This window comes from Cydia fagiglandana, chromosome 10 (assembly GCF_963556715.1).
Source record: "Cydia fagiglandana chromosome 10, ilCydFagi1.1, whole genome shotgun sequence".
Taxonomy (NCBI): domain Eukaryota; kingdom Metazoa; phylum Arthropoda; class Insecta; order Lepidoptera; family Tortricidae; genus Cydia; species Cydia fagiglandana.
In genome coordinates this window covers 4864840-4884687 of record NC_085941.1, presented here as the reverse complement: position 1 = coordinate 4884687, position 19848 = coordinate 4864840, and the positions used below count along the sequence as shown (strand labels likewise).

Sequence of the window (19848 nt, the reverse complement as noted above, 5' to 3'; positions counted from 1 at the left end):
TATGCTACTGTAGTTACAAATTACATGTATAAATACATTGACTGGTCATTAAGTTGCGACATCGAAATACAAACAGTGATGACACACATCATCAATAATGAGGTTCTGACCAAGGGCAGGTATCGCCGTGGTTACTGTCTGTACAACATATCGACACGTGTGATGCGACGGCCGACCCAGTCGGCCGCGAGGGGACCAGCAGACGGGCGGGCTCGGACTGGAGATGCATGTTCAAAATAAAATAACATTGGCTACAAATTAGAATGTCATCACTCACCATCTTGCTTCTATTTCTGTTCGTGCCAGTTTCATTTTCTCAGACGACGCAGAATATAAATGTTTGTAAGTGGAAATTTTGTGGCAGTTAATTTGAAATACAAGATTTATTTTATCTAATGTAGTTGTAGGTATGTTATGGTAATATTTCTCGACTACCTAAATAAAAATATTTCAGTGCTTATCAATGAGGAAAATAACGCGTTGGCTGAGAAATCGTTCGAAGTGGCGAAAGAGTATGTGCGGCGGAATCCGACTTTGGGGCTGGCGGTTGATCCCGTCATCGTGGTAGGAAACAGGACTGATGCTAAAGCTTTCTTAGAAAATGGTAAGATTTGACAGGTTTAAATCTTTTTATATATATATATATAGTCACAATTTTCTGCATCTTCTCTTCAGTGACTTCCACACACTTCACTCCATTCCAAACAATTAAAAAATTGTAACTATACTTGGTCAAGCAGAACTTGTCAGTAGAAAAAGGCGGTAAATTTGAAAAATGTAGGCGCGAAGGGATATTGTCTCAAAGAAAATTTGATTTTCGCGCCTTTTTTTACTGACAAGATTTGCTTGACCATCTATACCTACAGTAGATATTTTTAAAACTGAATGGGTACGGTTTCAGATGCCCTCCATACAATTTATAATTAACCTTAAAATGCAAAATTGTATTGAGATGGCATCTGTCACCGTACCCATGCTCCTTGTGCAGCCGTTGGACCAATTTTTTTCATTTAGCTACTTGCAGCATCGTATACCATTAATTACAAATAGAGTCAGACGACAAGACAACGACAACAAAACAAAAGACAAGTCTGCAACGATTATGATAAGTTGATAACACACGCAGTGCAAGTGTTATTTTAAACGTCAAACTTGTATGAAATTATAACGTATACTTGGTCAAGCAGATCTTGTCAGTAGAAAAAGGCGGCAAATTTGAAAAATGCAGACGCGCAGTGATATCGTCTCATAGAAAATTTGCATTTCGCGCCTTTTTCTACTGACAAGATTTGCTTGACCATCTATATTAAATAAATAACACTTAAACTGCGTGTGCTATCAAAATCGTTGCAGACTTATCTTGATGAACTCTTATATACAGTTGTTCGTTGTTGTAGTTTGCAGAAAATACAATGACATGTTGTCGGCCAAGAAAACGCCACACGTTGTCCTCGATTTTACGATGACCGGCGTGGGCTCAGAAACCATAAAGTCGTTCACCGCGGCACTGGGCCTGCCCACCATTTCTGGCTCGTTCGGCCAGGCCGGCGACCTGCGCCAGTGGCGGAACCTCGATGCCAATCAGACCAAGTTCCTCTTACAAGTGATGCCGCCAGCCGACATTCTACCAGAGTCCATAAGAGCCATAGTTACCAAGCAAGACATCACAAACGCTGCTATTATCTTTGATGAGTTCTTTGGTATGTTTTCATGGTTTATGTTTTGGGATTTACCCTGAAAAGTGTTGCCTCATGTACGGTTTTTTTTTCAGTGATGGATCATAAATACAAATCACTTCTACAGAACATCCCCACTAGACATGTCATCACGCCGGTCAAAAGTTTTAACAGAGACGAAATCAAAACTCAACTAAGAAGCTTACGTGAACTCGACATAGTCAATTTCTTTGTCGTTGGCAGTCTACGCACTATAAAAAATGTACTGGACGCAGCCGATGAAAACCAGTATTTTGGGAGGAAAACTGCGTGGTTCGCCTTGACGTTGGACAAAGGGGATATTAGTTGCGGTTGCAAAGACGCTACTATCGTGTACATGAAACCGACTCCAGACGCAAAAAGCCGGGATCGACTAGGAAAGATCAAAACTACGTACAGCATGAACGGAGAACCTGAGATCACCGCCGCTTTCTACTTCGACCTCTCCCTGAGAACATTCCTAACAGTCAAGTAATTCCCTATTTCAGTGCTTGTGTACCTAATCACGTAAAATTAGCATTGAACCACGTGCAATGTAATGTAGGTAGAGTCTAATTATAGAGCGGTATATTCCATGCCTCAGTTTTATGATTTTCCAGATCACTGCTGGATTCTGGCAAATGGCCAAATGATATGAGATATATTAGTTGTGACGATTACGACGGCAAGAATACTCCGAATCGGACCTTGGATCTGAAGACGGCTTTTCACGAGGTACGCGGTACGGTTGTTGCTACCTGGCCTAGAAACAATACGCGCTCTGTTTATGACGTGCCATTTATATTTACAAAGCAAACTTTTCCAGATAAAAGAAACACCGACGTACGCTCCTTTCTTTATTCCCGAGGACGACCCGATGAATGGCAGAAGTTACATGGAATTCAATACAGATTTGTCGGCGGTTACCGTGAAAGACGGCGCGTCTATAGGCAGCCGGAACTTAGGTTCCTGGAAGGCCGGGCTTTCTAACCCACTGTCCCTTACCGACCCCCAAAATATGAGCGATTATTCGGCCCAACTCGTGTATAGAGTGGTTACAGTAGAGGTGGGTGCACGCTCATTGTTCTTTCTCAATGTTTTCTTCTTTTGATAAAAATCTCGAACAGCTGTGTAAACAATCTCGTCATAATTTCTTTGCTTACATCGTTTCATTAATCGCTATACATGTGAGTGTTGACATTTGTGAAATACTACTGAACGAATTGCAAATCACGAATATCTTTCCAATCCCTCTATCTATCTGACTGGAGTAGGTAGGTGCACTTTTTCTATGGTGAAAACTTCTTACCTTTCTGTTAAGTTATCCCTTAGGTACCTAACTTGTAAATTCTGTTGTTTTTGTTATTAGCAAAAGCCGTTCATTATAAGGGATGACGAGGCCCCAAAAGGTTTCAAAGGCTACTGTATCGATCTCATCGAGGAGATTCGCCAAATCGTCAAGTTCGATTATGAAATAACGCTAGTGCCCGATGGTAACTTCGGCACCATGGACGAAAACGGCAACTGGAATGGAATTATCAAGGAACTCATCGAAAAGCGAGCCGACATAGGACTGAGTTCGTTATCCGTGATGGCGGAGCGAGAAAACGTGGTAGATTTCACCGTTCCCTACTACGATTTAGTCGGCATCACTATCCTGATGAAACTGCCTAGAACACCAACTTCTCTTTTCAAATTCTTAACGGTTTTGGAGGACGACGTCTGGCTGTCCATACTGGCTGCATATTTCTTTACTAGGTAAGCTCGCGAAAACCTGTTTGCAAGGTAAAGTAGTTTGATTAAGCACACCATATTTTAATAGGCGATTTCTTGATAAATACCAAACGATCTTGGACCAGTGAACTTGCACCGTCGCGTGAGTTAAATTGGTTATGGCTGGTCATCCGTGACATTTACACGTTTATTACAATTGGTAACGATCGATGGGCGAGCACACACCTGCTTCCATAATTTCTTATCTGATTTAGTGGAACGAGGTCAAACAGCGACCTGTCTATCTTCCATTACTAAAGGTAAAACACTAAAACGGTTTATGATTCATAACTCTAAAGTTTTATGGATTTCGAGGTTTAATGACCAGCCACCCAGCCAACCAGTTTGAAATAAGTGAACAATGAAGGCTAATAACCATAACCAATCATGCACTTATTCCCTTAAGGCTTCTACAGACGTTACGACAAATGGCATGCGATTTTATTAATGTACCTATAGGATTGTAATCAAAGAATATATAGTGCGTCAAGCAAATCTTGTCAGTAGCAATGTAAAGCAAACTAAAGTAGGGCAACACTCAAAGAGTAGTATTGCGCTAAGAAAAGCAGCAATGTACAATGTACATCGAAACAAAACTTTTTTTTCCGGTGAGCGCGCCTTGTCACGTACTTCAATTCAAATTGTCACTCGCGGATTCTCTATTGAAAATGTTTGAAATTGTTATTAATACGTATGGACGGACAATTTAAAAGCAGTGTGTGATGTTGATAAAAATGATTAACTAATTTGAAGATCTCAAAATAAAATTGTAAGTGGACTATGTCGTTAAACAAGAATGTATGAATAAAATCATTGCTTCAGCAGGTAGATGTCATACTGGATTTTCATATTTTATTAGATTTCTCAGTTGGCACTGTAGGCATTGTAGGCACCTTAGCTTTATTTAAGCACAGTCTTATTTAATATATTGGTATTTAATGGTGACACAGCAGAAATATCTCTTGAAATAGAATCGATTCAAAATGTAAACATTGTAAACCATTTGTAAACAAACAAGATGATGGCTGTCATTCGCGATCCACATTCCACAGATAAAACACAGATGACACGCGATTTTCGAATTATTAGAACACAGTGTTGCTAACCCGCGATTTTTCAAATTTGCCGCCGTTTGCTACTGACAAGATTTGCTTGACCCAGTTATAATACTCACTAGGAGAAGAACGATAACTCCATACAAAAAAATGTCCCCAAACGTTTACACGTTTATACTAGTAGCGCCTTCGTTGTGTACCAAACACTTAAAGTTGACAACCGGTTTAGCCTGGCGGGTATTTGTATTATAGGAAGGTATATAGTAATTCTGTTGATAAACATATTTGTTATATTCATATCACGAAATATATGCAAGATGCAAATAAACCCTTGTTTGTGGTATTATCAATTGATTTAAATAAAAGGCATGTTTATGTTTATAACATTATATATATTATTTATTAAAAAATGTTTTACAAATAAAAATATACACTGAAAACTGGCAACTGGCAACTTAATAAAAAAATAGATATTAATAAAGCGCATTCACAAAGTTTTCAGTACCTTTTATACAAATAACATTAGGCATGCCTACCTATTACACTTTACACACAGATACACTACACTTTACACACGGCATTTTACACAGATTTCCAACTTGTATTCATACATTTCTTCACGGTTAATTAATACGCTTTCCAGATGCGTTATGACTCGGTTCCTTCTGAACCCACTAAAGTTGTATATTTCACTCTGGCTGCTTCAACAGCCGTTGCTCCGCATTTAGCACATTTTCTATGTGCATTGCTGTAATCCATGTAGGTACAGACTTACAGTCTTATTAAGTGGTACGTAGCGGTACACGTTGTACATATGTATTATTTAAAGATTTAATAAATAAAATTTTCGTTATGAACTTTATCCACAGCAGTTGGACAGAGTCATTGACAAATATATTTTTTATTATGGTGGGTAGACGTACCTACCCTCCATATATTTTATGAACATTGATAAAGACAGTTGGAAGCAAATATTAATTATAAAACTTAATCGCATGTAATTAAGTTTTAAGCGTTTTAAGTCCCGTTTTATGATTAATATTGTATAAAATTCGTGATAATTTAAATCAGAGTTGGGAGCAATGTTGCTGTAGACAAATGTTTTTATTTTTATTACTCGCAACTTTTTCTCGGAGGCCAACGCACACATATAAGCTTCAGGCGCACACATGCGCAATTATTTGGGGACATAACTTTCTTAGGAAGTGAACAGGCCTTGATTGTAATGTAAAATGTAGGTATTACAAATCGCATGCGATTACGGGCGACGTTTGGAGAGGCCTTTATCTTTATTCGGTGCTTGCGTAGTTGCGTCAGGTATCTAAGAAAGGAAATGATACTGCAAAGTGATGCTGTCAGATAGCTTAATGCGGTCGTAGTTTCTAATTAATCAATAACAATATTGTCATTAATATAGGTGGTCACGCAAATCTTGTCAGTAGAAAAAGGCGGCAAATTTAAAAACTGTAGGCGCGAAGGGTTATCACACAGAAAATTTGAATTTCGCGCCTTTTTCTACTGACAAGAGTTGTTTAACCAAGTATATTATCCTAAATTACTTCAGAATTACCTGTAAATTACATCCTGATATTCATTCCAGTTTTCTAATGTGGGTCTTCGACAAATGGAGTCCATACAGCTATCAAAATAACCGCGAAAAATATAAAGACGACGAAGAAAAGCGCGAATTCAACCTAAAGGAGTGTCTATGGTTCTGCATGACGTCACTGACTCCGCAAGGAGGTGGGGAGGCGCCGAAAAACCTCTCTGGCCGACTGCTGGCCGCTACTTGGTGGCTGTTTGGGTAAATGCCATTTAAACAATTCCATTTTTAAAAATATTTTAAGCTAGACATGACTTACCTAATATTGACTTTAATTGCACGTCGTTAAGGTTCATATTTGGTAGAGCGTTTCGCTTATTGATGGCTTGTGTTCTTTCAAAATTAAGCCGTAGTAGCAATGGGATTGAGTTGAATTTATGACGGCTAGCGACTTATGAGCTACGTAATCTGTGCAATGTGCTATTTTAATTAACTAATTTGTTATTTATTACCTCGCACGCGTTCGATGTCGTAAAAATTAAGAGCCGGTCATAGCGCCAGCGGGACGGGGGCATAGATATTATTTATTATTGTACAAACAGCAACATTTAACTGTTCATCGGTGGACTTTATTATGCCTTTTGAAATAAGGTTTACCGCTGGACAGTTAACAGTGTGGGCGATGGTACGGAATCTAATATAAATAAATAAATATAAACAAATAAATAAATATTGGGGACATCTTACACAGATCAACCTAGCCCCAAACTAAGCAAAGCTTGTACTATGGGTGCTAGCCGACGATATACATTACTTATATAGACAAATACATACTTATATGTACATAGAAAACGCCCATGACTCAGGAACAAATATTAGTGTTCATCACACAAATAAATGCCCGAATACCTATTAAAGGTATGTACCGGTACCCATAAATTATGCTTCGGTTCAGTACCAAACCAAGCAAGTTTAAGCGCTAGGAAATGTCAGAAGCCCATGCATTTTTAAACAGACCACGCCCAACAGGTGAATGACCAGAAAATTGGATTTTACCTCGGTATTTGTATTTCCAAGTTTTACTATTCTTTAGTGCGTGTCTTAGGGACGTTAGGTATACTACGCAAGACATAATATGCCAGGTAGGTAGTTATCTGCTTTGCCCGAAGGTTGACTGGCAAAGAATGCCTTGTAGTATTAAGTCCGCCTTTTGTACGTTTGTATTTTCCTTGTGCAATAAAGATTAAATAAATAAATGTTGAGATACAGTCAATCAGTGGCATAACCACAGTAACTACGAACTACGAGTATGTAAATACTGGTACGTAAACTGAAAACCATGGCTTTATCAGTTTTTTAATACCTACCTAGCTGTGAAAATGATAGAAGTTGTATTAATAATATTTTCCATCGATTTTAACAATGATCAAACGAAGCTCGTTTGCTATGCCATTTACACTGATTTACACTGTAGTAATGATACTGTATATGACGTTTAAAACTTTACAGAGGGCCTACCGCGAGCTACTTTCGACATATTGCCTCCCTGTCACACTTACGTACGAATTTACAAGTGCGACAGAGAGGCAACACGTCGAACGTGGTTCGCGGTAGGCCCTCAGGTACCATTACCTACTTACGAGTAGGTACATACTTACGAAGGTTTACGATAAACGTCATGATTATAAGAATGGTCAAGCTAAGGCATAATTGTTTGCATATCTCTTTGACGGTTTGTCTCGAAATAAAACGTTTTTACACCTATTTGTGATTTCGTACCGTACGTTAAGCTGGCGGGACACCTCCGTAATTGCTAAATATTTATGCATTAAACAAACACAAATAGGTGGATGTAATATAAGTAAAATTATAATCCTTAGACTAAGAACTGATAGGTTCTCTATTACTATAACTATTAGAAGTGCTATCGATGAAGGTCACACTGGACCATTCGACACCTACAGACCCAGCTGAAGGTATCGTGGAAGAATTACTGTTCATTGTGACATAGTTTTTATGCCAGTTTTTTTGATTTCGGTGTTGTAAAAACACTATTTACACAACTCAATAAGCCTTATCATTTCAGGTTTATCATTATAGCATCATACACGGCTAACTTGGCCGCTTTCCTCACTGTGTCCCGTTTGGATACGCCCATCGAATCCCTGGACGATCTGTCAAAGCAGTACAAGATACAGTACGCCCCGCTGAACGGCTCTGCTGCGATGACGTACTTCGAACGCATGGCGCATATCGAAGTCAGGTTTTATGAGTAAGTATTATTTTGTATTCGAAAGTAGGTACATATAAGTAGTTATTATGAGATAATAGGTAGGGTATGCATTTAAATACGCCCATCGAAGCCCTGGACGACCTGTCAAAGCAGTACAAGATACAGTACGCCCCGCTGAACGGTTCTGCTGCGATGACGTACTTCGAACGCATGGCCAACGGCCATCGAGCGGCCAACCTCATTGAACAAATTTTAATCTCGCGGCTCACCCGCATCCTGCCGCCAGTGTGACAGAAGCTTTACATTCTTAGAACAACATACGTCATCTCAACTATTTTAATCAACAACATTAAACCGAATATACTAAGTTATGATTATGAAACTCGTAATCCCTATATTTACACGTAACGAGGTATTTGCGAGTGTGACATCATGTCAGCTCGTTCAATTAAATTGACGTTTGTTTAATAAAATGACATCTTCGTACTAACCCGCCTACTGATTGTTTTAGTAGCAACTAGGTTCTCATGACATCACAGTCGTTCATGCAAAGGTATGTCAACTGCCTTAGATTTTACCTACTGGCTAATAACTAGGAAAGGCAATGATTGATAACCTGGAAGGGGGTCGGCCGACGCAGCAGCCCAATGAGATGGATAAACCAAATTCGCACAGCTCTTTATACTTAGCATAGAATTAGAAATAGTGAAGGTATTACCTAACCCAATAAATAAAATAGTACACGGCGGGAAGAAGTTGATAACTCGAGATATTTTATTGAAGAAATTTGAACTTAAAAATAAAATGACTTAAGGTTAAAATTTCTTAAATTTTTCCCGCCAGTTATAGTCGCACCAAACAAAGTCTGCAGCGGATTTGATAGCCCACGCAGTGTAAGTGTTATGTATACGTCATAATTTCAATAGAAGTTTGACGGTTAGAATGACACTTGCACTGCGTGGGCTATGCGTGGGCTATCAAAATCGCTGCAGACTTTTTACGGTCTGACTATATGAACTTCTTCCCGCCGTCTACGGCATAGCTATATATTATTTTCAAACAGTTCATATTTCATTTCATAATATTATTTAAAAACTATACGGCTTGTTTATTATTCTGAATGAATGTTCGTCTTTCAGACGTTCTTGAATGACGTGATCTCGTAATATTTGCTCATGTGGTTATGAGGCGTTTCCGTAGAATTCTTACTATCGGGTTATCGGTCATTCACCTTGCTCTTTCAGCTTGACGATATGTCTTAAGTAGGTAGGTACCTATAAAAATATACGGGCATGTTAACGCTACTTTTGAAACATGAAAAAAAAGATACCTGTTTTTTTTTACTGTGGATAAAGGATGGATTTTTTTTCAGGATGATTGGATTAGTTCCATAACATTTACACTTTCGAGAAATTTAGCTATTTTCCTGACATATAAAGTCATTTTAAAGAAAGAAAAAATAGGGAAACGGGACATAGAAAAATATCACTTCTTGGGTTTTTATCTAAACTCCTAAACGTCTCTTACGTACGATATACCAATCTTGTATTGTTGATGAATAAATATGATATGATACTACATAATGATTTAACATTTTATACAGAATATGGAAAGAGATGAGCCTCAACGACAGCCTGAGCGATGTGGAACGAGCGAAGCTAGCAGTCTGGGACTACCCCGTGAGCGACAAATACAGCAAAATGTGGCAGGCGATGAAGGAAGCTGGATTACCAAATTCCGTGGAAGAAGCAGTCCAAAGGGTACGTATTACATATAGGCATAGGATGCCTTTTAAAACGCCCATCTTTTGTTTTACAAGTGGTTGTTTGTGTCACTAAACGCCTGTTGAACGACGTGGAATGAGCGAAACTAGCAGTCTGGGACTACCCGGTAAGAAGCAGAGTCACAGATTATATAATAGTTCTTACGAACAGATACTTATCTCTCAAACAAAACGCAAATACCTACCGTTTTGATACCTACACAAAAATACAATGGAGTGACCTTCAACGCGCCGCTCCCCGCACCACGCGCACCTGCACAACGCTAGGGTTGCTGACGCTTAGAAATGATAAATAAATACCTACTTAAACAGCGGAGTGAAATAAAAGGAAAGCTAAATCTTAAATTATACCTAATATTCCAATTATGCGTTAGTGTTTGTGAAATAGTCATTTTAAAAGGTCATATGTCCCTGCAGTAGCCGCAGTGTTTACGCCGTTTTATAAACCGCGCAATAATCCCAGCAAGAATTAGTTTTAAAACTTCGTGTAATTTAAAACCAGATAGACATTCATGTTACACAATAAAGAAAAATAATAGAAACCCCATGAATACAGGTAATTAATTATAAGTTAACCAGAGCAAAAATGAGTAGGCCTTTCCGGTGTAAAGTTAACTTACTGTCGTTAAAATAAGATAAATTAAAAATTTGCTACTTATTTCAAATAGATAGATATCTAAAACTATACATTTGTCATACATAATAAACATTAAATGTTTAATTAAAGAAATGCAATAGTAGGTACCTACTACGTAGCTTGTAACTATCGCAAAAATTGACAGCGCGGCGCGCGGTGACGTGCGTACGTGAGCGCGTGTGGCAACCAACTGGCTCGCTTTTCTACCGTGAACGGGAGCAGATTCGTAGGTATAAATCCGAGCTCGCGCGGAGAGTACCATAGGCCTGGCAGAGTCCTTAATAAGAGCCCTTCAACGTGCACACTAGCGCCACTACTAAATTATCGTGAGGCCAGGTACAGGCCGCTACGGACTGTATTGTGTATTTAAGTACCTTTTGATTACATCAAACTAGTTTTTATACTGCTGGATTTGTCAATCTATGCGTCCAAAGTAAAAACGGCCGTTTTTGTTTTGAGTTACTAGATCGACGAATCCAGCAACATAAAAACTGTACCTGTCGTTAAATTTAAATAATCACGATTATTTAGCAGTGGCGCTAGTGTGCTCGTTGAAGGGCTTTTAAGACCAATACAACCAATTACGTTCTATGCCCGTTTGACAGTTGTATCAATGGATAAGCTAATTCTAGCAGCACCTAATTCCATATATTTTGGTCAGGTCCGCGACTCTGAGAGCTCCAGCGAAGGCTTCGCATGGCTCGGCGATGCTACCGACGTGCGTTACTACGTGCTGACCAGCTGCGACCTTCAGATGGTCGGAGACGAGTTCTCTCGGAAACCTTACGCTATTGCCGTCCAGCAAGGGTCCCCTCTGAAGGATCAGTTTAATAATGCGTTAGTATCTTTTCTGTCATAGTTCTAACATTATCCCACTAAGCTCCAGCGAAGGCTTCGCATGGCTCGGCGATGCTACTGACGTGCGTTACTATGTGCTGACCAGCTGCGGCCTTCAGATGTTCAGAGTTCGCTCGGAAACCTTACGCCATTGCTGTCCAGCAAGTGTCACCGCTGAAGGACCAGTTTAATAATGCGTTAGTATCTTAAATTTTCTAAGCTAAGCGTCATCAGCCCGACGCCTGTTCGCCACGGACACATTACACCTGCCAGGCATGTGGTCGTGTTTGCCACTCCCGTATTGGCTTTACACAGCCACGAAAAACGTTGTCTCCCTACCTGACACTGCTTGTCACAACAACGACAACAACGACAACAAGTTGTTAAAGACAATAACAACAAGTTGTTAAGTTGTTGTTGTGAGTTGTTGTTGTCAACTTGTTGTTGTTGTGTTGAGTTGTTGTGTTGATGTTGTTTTGATAGTCTGTAATAGACTCGAAGGCCAATGATGATTTATAATTTTCCAACAGTCCCAACATAGATCTCAGGATATCACATTCCTTAAATGGCTGGGAGATGCTACCAACGTCAGATACTATGTTTTGACCAGCTGCGATCTTTAGATGGTCTAGGAGAAAAGTTCTTTAGGAAACCTTACGCCATTGCAGTTCAATAGGGCTTACCTCTGAGTAGGATCAGTTTAAAAGCGAGTGAATATATTACTCTTCCATATCTTATTTAGCGGGATGTGTTCAGCATACTTTCTGCTGAGACAGACAGAAAAAGGAATATGTTGTTTCCCTGTCTTTCTTAGCAGCAAGATAGTGGAAAGTGTCCGGCGAAAGGATAGATTTATAACCCCTAACTTAAAGTAGGGGTGCGAAACTCCCGACTTCGGCCAAACTCGGCTCTGCTCGGCTCAGCATTGTTCCGAGCAATTATTAGGGTTGGCACCACATGACTTCCTTTTGCGTGCACGACCACAGATAAGATAATCACTTGAATTTTGACAACCCTAAATAGTCGAAAGGGATAGTGCCATGTGTAGTGAAAGGGGTTATTATTATTTATTTATTTATTTAATAAAATACAAGATATTCTTAAAGCTAGGCATAGCCCCGCAAAACTCATCAGTGAGTTTGACTGCGCGGGGTCATCAGTCTCTAGTTATTAACTTAATAAAATATAAAATTGTGTGTACTTAAAGTTTAAATTATTACAATATATTATGGTAGTGTTTTTTAACATAGTTTTAAATTTAGGCTTATTATTTTCACGTCTTATGGCTTCAGGCAAACTATTGATTAGACCCTGAACCGTTGTCAAACTTCGGTTTTGTAGGAAGTTTCCTTTCTGTACCTACGGTAGTACTATTATTTATTCTGTGCTTAAAGCTCGTCTGCCGGAAACTAACCTTAATACCAACAGTGGCGGATTTGCCCTAAGGCACAGTAGTTAGGCCCGGGCCTAGGGCGGCAAGATATTTAGGGGCGGCAAATTGTGACAAAAAATTCGCTGATGGTAACAAGAAATAACTCAAAATGTAGTCAATATTATGGGTGCCTTGAAAGGGGCGGCTACAGGGCCTGGGGCCTAGGGCGGCAAGGACTGCAAATCCGCCACTGAATACCAATGTGACTTATTTGCGCTGTTAAACAGCATAGTGGCATTAAAGACACCAATATTTAAAAAACTAAGTAGTCTTTAGACAAGCTTAGGTAGGTAATAAATAAAAATGTTGATTTAACACCAAACTAGTTCTCAAAGTCAATCGGATAAATAATATTGGGCTCAGGCGGACGGCGACCGGCATTTTGTTTACCTATATTTATAGGTATATCGTACTTAAAGCAGTCTACATGTACAGGCAGGCGTGTCTCACTCCGCGATTTCGTCGCTTTGCTACAGGTAGCTAAAAGTACATCCGGTCGACCCCAATTTTGGGGTTTGCCATAAGCCGCGCGTGGCGCTCTTGCCACCTAGCGGCCATATCTGTGCTGATCGTGACAGACGCGTTTTGTTAGAGAGTGAGTCTTCTGTACCTAGTACTATTATTTATTATGTGGTACAGGGTAAATTATATGATATTATTATACGTTAACGTCAACCGTGAGAAAAGTGTTGACAGTTGTATGAATGCCATTGTCTCTCTGTTAGGCTTCGGTATTATTCTTATTTATCAATGGGAAAAAATAATAATGGATGCAATTTGATTTTATTTATAGTTTACGTAGAGACAACACAATTCTTTATGTGATAATGACACCAGTCGGATTTTTATTTCGTCTAATATAATATAACTACACTCAATCATATGTGGAAGTATGAAAATATATATGAAACAATGCAATCTCACGTTGCAATAAATAGTGTAGGTACTTACGATTTTCGATCCATTGCGGCGTTTGATCGATCGCGTGCATTCACTGCACCTACTTAATCGGCAATGTGTCGAAAATCGAAATTTGTTACAAGGTCTGTGGAGGTCTCTTTAGATTTAACAGCTTTTAATGAATATGAATAACGTCTTAATTATCTCAATCATAATAATATCACTTAGCCTTTGCTTGGCTTATCGTTCTTTTAGTTGGTACTTACGACCCTGAATATATACTTAGATGTAGTGCATAATTATTTTCCATCGTATTTTCACGGTAACTTGGAAGCGCTGGTGGCCTAGCGGTAAGAGCGTGTGACTTGCAATCTGGAGGTCGCGGGTTCAAACCCCAGCTCGTACCAATGAGTTTTTCGAAACTTATGTACGAAATATCATTTGATATTTGCCAGTCGCTTTTCGGTGAAGGAAAACATCGTGAGGAAACCGGACTAATCCCAGTAAGGCCTAGTTTCCTCTCTGGGTTGGAAGGTCAGATGGCAGTCGCTTTCGTAAAAACTAGTGTCTACGTCAAATCATGGGTTTAGTTGTCAAGCGGACCCCAGGCTCCCATGAGCCGTGGCAAAATGCCGGGATAACGCGAGGAAGAAGAAGTATTGTCACGGTAACTTACGAACGTATGATATTTCAGTCTGTCTCGGTACAAAAAGTACTGAGGTTGACTAAAGTAGCATGACCGAACGTTTTCAAGAAAATACGATGCATGGAATACAATTATGCACTACGACTGTACATTAGCTAAGGACGTTTGTATGTATAGTTGTGTAGTTACGTTTGTTTATTTGCTATCGCTGACTATGTAAGCGACCGACGTGAGGGCTACGAGTAAATAACGGTCAATGCTGTATGCAAATTGTCGCAAAGGTGACTCGGGCAGACATTAACGATGCTTTCCGGCGCTAACGCTGACACAAGAGAGCAGGATTACTGGAAAATTCGGTTTACTGGAAGTTAGTATGTGTGTTTAGTATGTCGTAGGTAGGTACCTACTTTTTAGTAGAATATGAAATAAAAAAAAATCTAGTCTTATAGGGTAATTGCGTCAGTTTTCCGTCCGGTGTCAGTTTCCGTCCACTTGACGGATTGGTAAATAACACATTTGATTTATAATTTGCTACTTGCGAAATATATTTTTTATGTGGATAGATAAATTGTTTAGATATTAAGGATGCAATAAGTCCAAATTTGTGCAGCAATGAAGGTTTATACTCAAATTTCGTCAAGTGGACGGAAACTGACACCGGACGAAAACTAGCACAATGACCCTATATCTGGAACTTAGCCATTTATAAAGAGATTGAAGGGCGAAAATGTTAACGCACATATTAAATTAGGACATAGAGAATGATCATTTGTATCCCAATTTTAGTGCCGGATTACTGGGTATACCGGACCATCGAAGTGCCGGAATACCGAGATTTGACTGTAATGGCATGCGATTTTAGGTTATTGCTGGTGAAGTAGGAGCAACGAAGTCCATCGATCGATTAAATGCCGCAACAAAAATATCGTACATTAGCTACCTATACTAAACCTTAGCAAATTATACATCTAAACCTTCCTCAAGAATTACTGTATTGATAGATGAAAAACGCATGGAAATCCGTTCAGTAGTTTTCGAGTTTATAGCAAACATACACACACAAACAGACATACGTGGCGAGGGACTTTGTTTTATAAGTTACGAATAGTGTCAAATTCTTGTTTGTTTTGGGAATTTTACCTTAAATAGCCAAATCGCATAGAACAAAATCGCAAGAGACAGGTAAAACCTTATGCTGGTGCCATCAATAACCGGGGCAGAATGTTTTGTGTATTCTAACAAATAGCAAACTGCATAAATACAACTTATTATGATTGAATAAAGTCCTAATTGTCCTACTATTCCTATGAAAAGGCTATATTTTGGTCTTGAAAGGGTAAAATTGCTGACGTTTCTTTGAAGTTGGCTTCATTATTGAAGTAGTTATGATATCGAAAGTATTATTTGCAGAATTACACCCTATATTGACTTTGTAGTTGAACGAGTTCATGAATAACTGAATAAGTCGTTTTATAATAGGGAAAGGTTAAGGTCAAACTATTTGTGATATTCTGTTTACATTTCGTTATAAAACTTTTATTATAAAAGCTGAATTACAGTTCAATACCGTTGAGTGCGGAACGTTACGAGTAGCGACATCTATTGGGGAGTAGAAAAAAGCTGCCAATTGGACGTTTTCTTTGAGCATTACTTGCGTTCATGCGTTGTATTCGCGTTTCGGAGATAGTAGGACCTCTTTTGTTCCTACTATCTTCGAAATAGGTGCTCGTCTCGTCAACGTCTAAACTCTGACTACGCTAACTTTGCACAATCTTGGCAGTAAGAATGCATACAATACCTACATATTAGGTACATACATATCAAATGTATACACAATTCTTTGTGGTAACTACGCCAAGTGGACGGAAACAGGCACTGGACGGCAATGACCCTATTATATCCCTATAAGCTCCATACTTGACGTGGCACTTGGCTTGAAAACTTGACCTAACAATAGCGTTGTGTTCATAGACCAGACCAAAAAAATATGGAGAAAAATAAACTCATGTTTTGATGTTAGGATGTTACCTACTCGCACGATTTCCAATTCGCGATCAGTTGCAACTATTTGCTTACATAGTTGCAACAAATTTAATATGGTGACTCCATGCTTACATTATACGATTTGTAAGATGCATTTTACACCACTCTTGCCAAACTGAACACAGGTACCATAAAATTGTGTAAGAATTTCTTGCATATATGCCTAGATTAGGTCAAAGCAGTATAACACCACAGGGGCGTGACGGACTTGATTGATGGTTGTTGACTTTCGCTTCCACCCTGACTGTTGTGAGTGCTGCTACGTTCTATAGAAATGGGACTTTCCAATCCCATTAAAACTAAATACAATGTGAATACTGCCATAACTACGTAATACGGAAAATGGGACTAAGCTGATAAAAGCCAACACATATATATATGCGTTTTTGGAAGGAAATTAAGAGTGACAACGCCCATTTCTCGCACAAGCAACGGTGCTATTAGCTAACGCTGTTGCAGGCTGCAGTGGCAATGCGAATGTAACCTATCCTATGGGTATAACAGTTGGGACTTAAGACGACAATCCCCATAAAAAAATTTCTTCTACTTTTTCTTAATCGGAAAACGACACCGAAATTGCTTACGGATCCCCACTATTTTTGTTACACCCTGTCATCTTCATCTACCTATTATCCCGGCCTTTGCCATCAGGGTCCGCTTTCCTACTTGCTTTCCTCCACTTTGCGCGATTCTGGGCGTTCTCGTGTGAGCCCGTTTATACGCTCATATCTGACGACATCAAGCCATCGCTTTTCTGGTCTGCGGTGGGGTCGGGGGCTGTCAACGGGGGGTGTATGTTATCTCCAACGCAGGTAGTCGGGCATGCTGCCGGATACCGGGCGGGCGGTATCCAATGAGGATTACCTCCACCTCTTACAAAAAAACAAAACCGAAGTGATCCCATAAGTGTTCCGTAAACAAATTTTTGTACGGAACACTAAAAAGAACGGGGGGTGTTTCGATACATCGTATCCTGTGTGTAAATAAAAACTCATACTCGTAATCTTTTTGCTTATCACATTGTATCCTGTTCCAGGATCCTCCAACTCCTAAACAAACGCAAGCTGGAGAAGCTCAAAGAGAACTGGTGGAATAACAACCCGGAAGCCATGAAATGCGAAAAGCAAGAAGACCAGTCTGACGGCATCTCCATCCAGAACATCGGCGGCGTGTTCATCGTAATTTTCATGGGCATTGGCTTGGCTTGTATCACGCTAGGTGTGGAATACTGGTGGTATAAATGGAGGAAGAGACCGGTTATTGGAGATGTTACACAGGTCAGAAATCAGAATCATTCTATTATTAGTATAAGTATAGTACTTATACAAATCTACGTCTACCTATGTAAAACATGGGCGGCGTGTTTATCGTCATTTTCATGGGCATTGGCCTCGCTTGTATCACGTTGGGCGTGGAATACTGGTGGTATAAGTGGAGGAAGAGGCCGGTTATTGGAGATCTCACACAGGTCAGAATCTATTGTACCAATCTATTAGGTACTACTTATACTTATACAAATCAACGTCGATGGAGAATATCGGCCGCGTATTGTCATGTCATGGGCATTGGCTTAGCTCGTATCACGTTGGGGGTGGAATACTGGTGGTATAAGTGGAGAAAGAGACCAGTAATTGGAGATGTTACACAGGTCAGTCATCTTAGTTACCGGCTCCCACAGATTATATAATCCGCTACGCATGTATCTACGTCTACAATATCTCCACTGAGAACATCGGCATTGGCTTGGATCAAGTTGGGGGTCGTAAAAGAGTAGAGAACATTTAGCTTGGTCTTCGTCATTTTCATGGCCATTTTGAGTCCAATGACTCGCTTGTCAAGTATTACTCTGTGGGTCGAATAAGTATTAATGGTTCAAGTGGAGGAACAGGAACAGTTTTGAAGACGTTGCTCATTTGCACAGGATAGACTGAACAGTAGGTACTTTAGTAAAATTCAGAGCATAATTTACTTATTTAATTACACAAACGGGTCTACCGCGATATAATTCCATTGTTTTTACCTTTAATTCCGACGTTTTAGCTGAGTTGCACCGGCTGTGGTCACGGAAAGACATAATTTACTTGCCCATCATCATTTTCATGGGCATTAGCATACGATGAGACTGATTCCCATCAATCTACTCCCGTAGAGAAAACTTTTCTTATTGAAATGTTTATGTTACATTTCCTCTTGCAGGTTGAACCCTCAAAAACAACAAGGAACAACGCTGACAACAGCACCACTAAAATCGGGGAAGGATTCACGTTCAGGTCCAGAAATTTGGGTCTTTCTAACTTCAGGTCCAAGTTTTAAGGTCTAAAAACGATTAGAACTAATTATATGATCTCAAGTATCTCAACACTGTCTTAGTTTAAGATCGGGAGATATTTTTCATGTGTTCCATTAGCAGTGCCGGCTGCAATTCCTAAAGAAAACAGCTAGGTACATACTTGTACAAAGAATGATTCGAATATATTTTTTGATCCTCAAGAGTTAACTGACGATATTTTCTATAAATAGGGCAAACTACGCAATAACTAAGCTACAACCCCACGCTTTATGTCACTTGTTGTTTTCCTTTTAACCAAGTACAAAATATTTTTAAATTAGGTACATATTAACATTGAATGCATGCGGTATTCAAAGCAAAATGGTTGGTTGGTATATGCAAAATGTAAACAATCCGTCACTGCTAAGTTATTTCCTTTATTTCAATGACTAATTATATTAGATATAGGCTAGGTTCTGCTCCATAAGGTATTGTTATAGCAAGTGTGTCTGCAATAAACACTTAGCACAAACATCTGTTGTATGTTTATTCACCTAAAATAATTTCAGGCGCTTACTGCTGCGTTTAATTTGAACACATGTGATACATTATTGAACAAATAAAGACGTAGCTTGTTTTGTATTGAACCTCTACTCTATAGGTACTAGATATTGACGCTGTTAAGAGTACTTACACGGATACTGGCTGCTCTTAATGATTGAAGAAAACTTGAAAACGGCTGTCATGCCATGGTTCTTTCTGAAAACTACGGTTCGATTCAGCTTCGCCTATATTTACAATACAATAAGAATCTTACATAATATTGCCTCCAGTATATCGTCTGCGGCAGCGGCAACATCGGCATAGTAAAGCTTTGTTGTCTATCTTGTCTATTTTATAGGTATTTACTAATTTCAGGATCTCTGACATATCTGGTTCATACTCTTAGCGATCACCCCATGGCAAGAAAGCAAGAAATATTAAGGATTGTTAAAGCACTAGG

General features: G+C 39.3%; 1 protein-coding gene across 1 annotated transcript; it reads left to right on the top strand.

Moving 5' to 3' along the window:
• The first annotated feature begins 172 nt into the window (after window positions 1-172).
• On the top strand, window positions 173-19377 carry LOC134668069 (ionotropic receptor 25a). Its single transcript, XM_063525538.1, has 13 exons — window positions 173-342; window positions 455-604; window positions 1398-1700; window positions 1772-2186; window positions 2315-2429; window positions 2521-2760; window positions 3064-3452; window positions 6123-6326; window positions 8152-8337; window positions 9902-10058; window positions 11380-11555; window positions 17613-17853; window positions 18773-19377. Exons 1-13 carry the CDS (start codon window positions 264-266, stop codon window positions 18887-18889), a joined length of 2772 nt encoding a protein of 923 aa, XP_063381608.1. The 5' UTR covers window positions 173-263; the 3' UTR covers window positions 18890-19377.
• The last annotated feature ends 471 nt before the right edge of the window (window positions 19378-19848 follow it).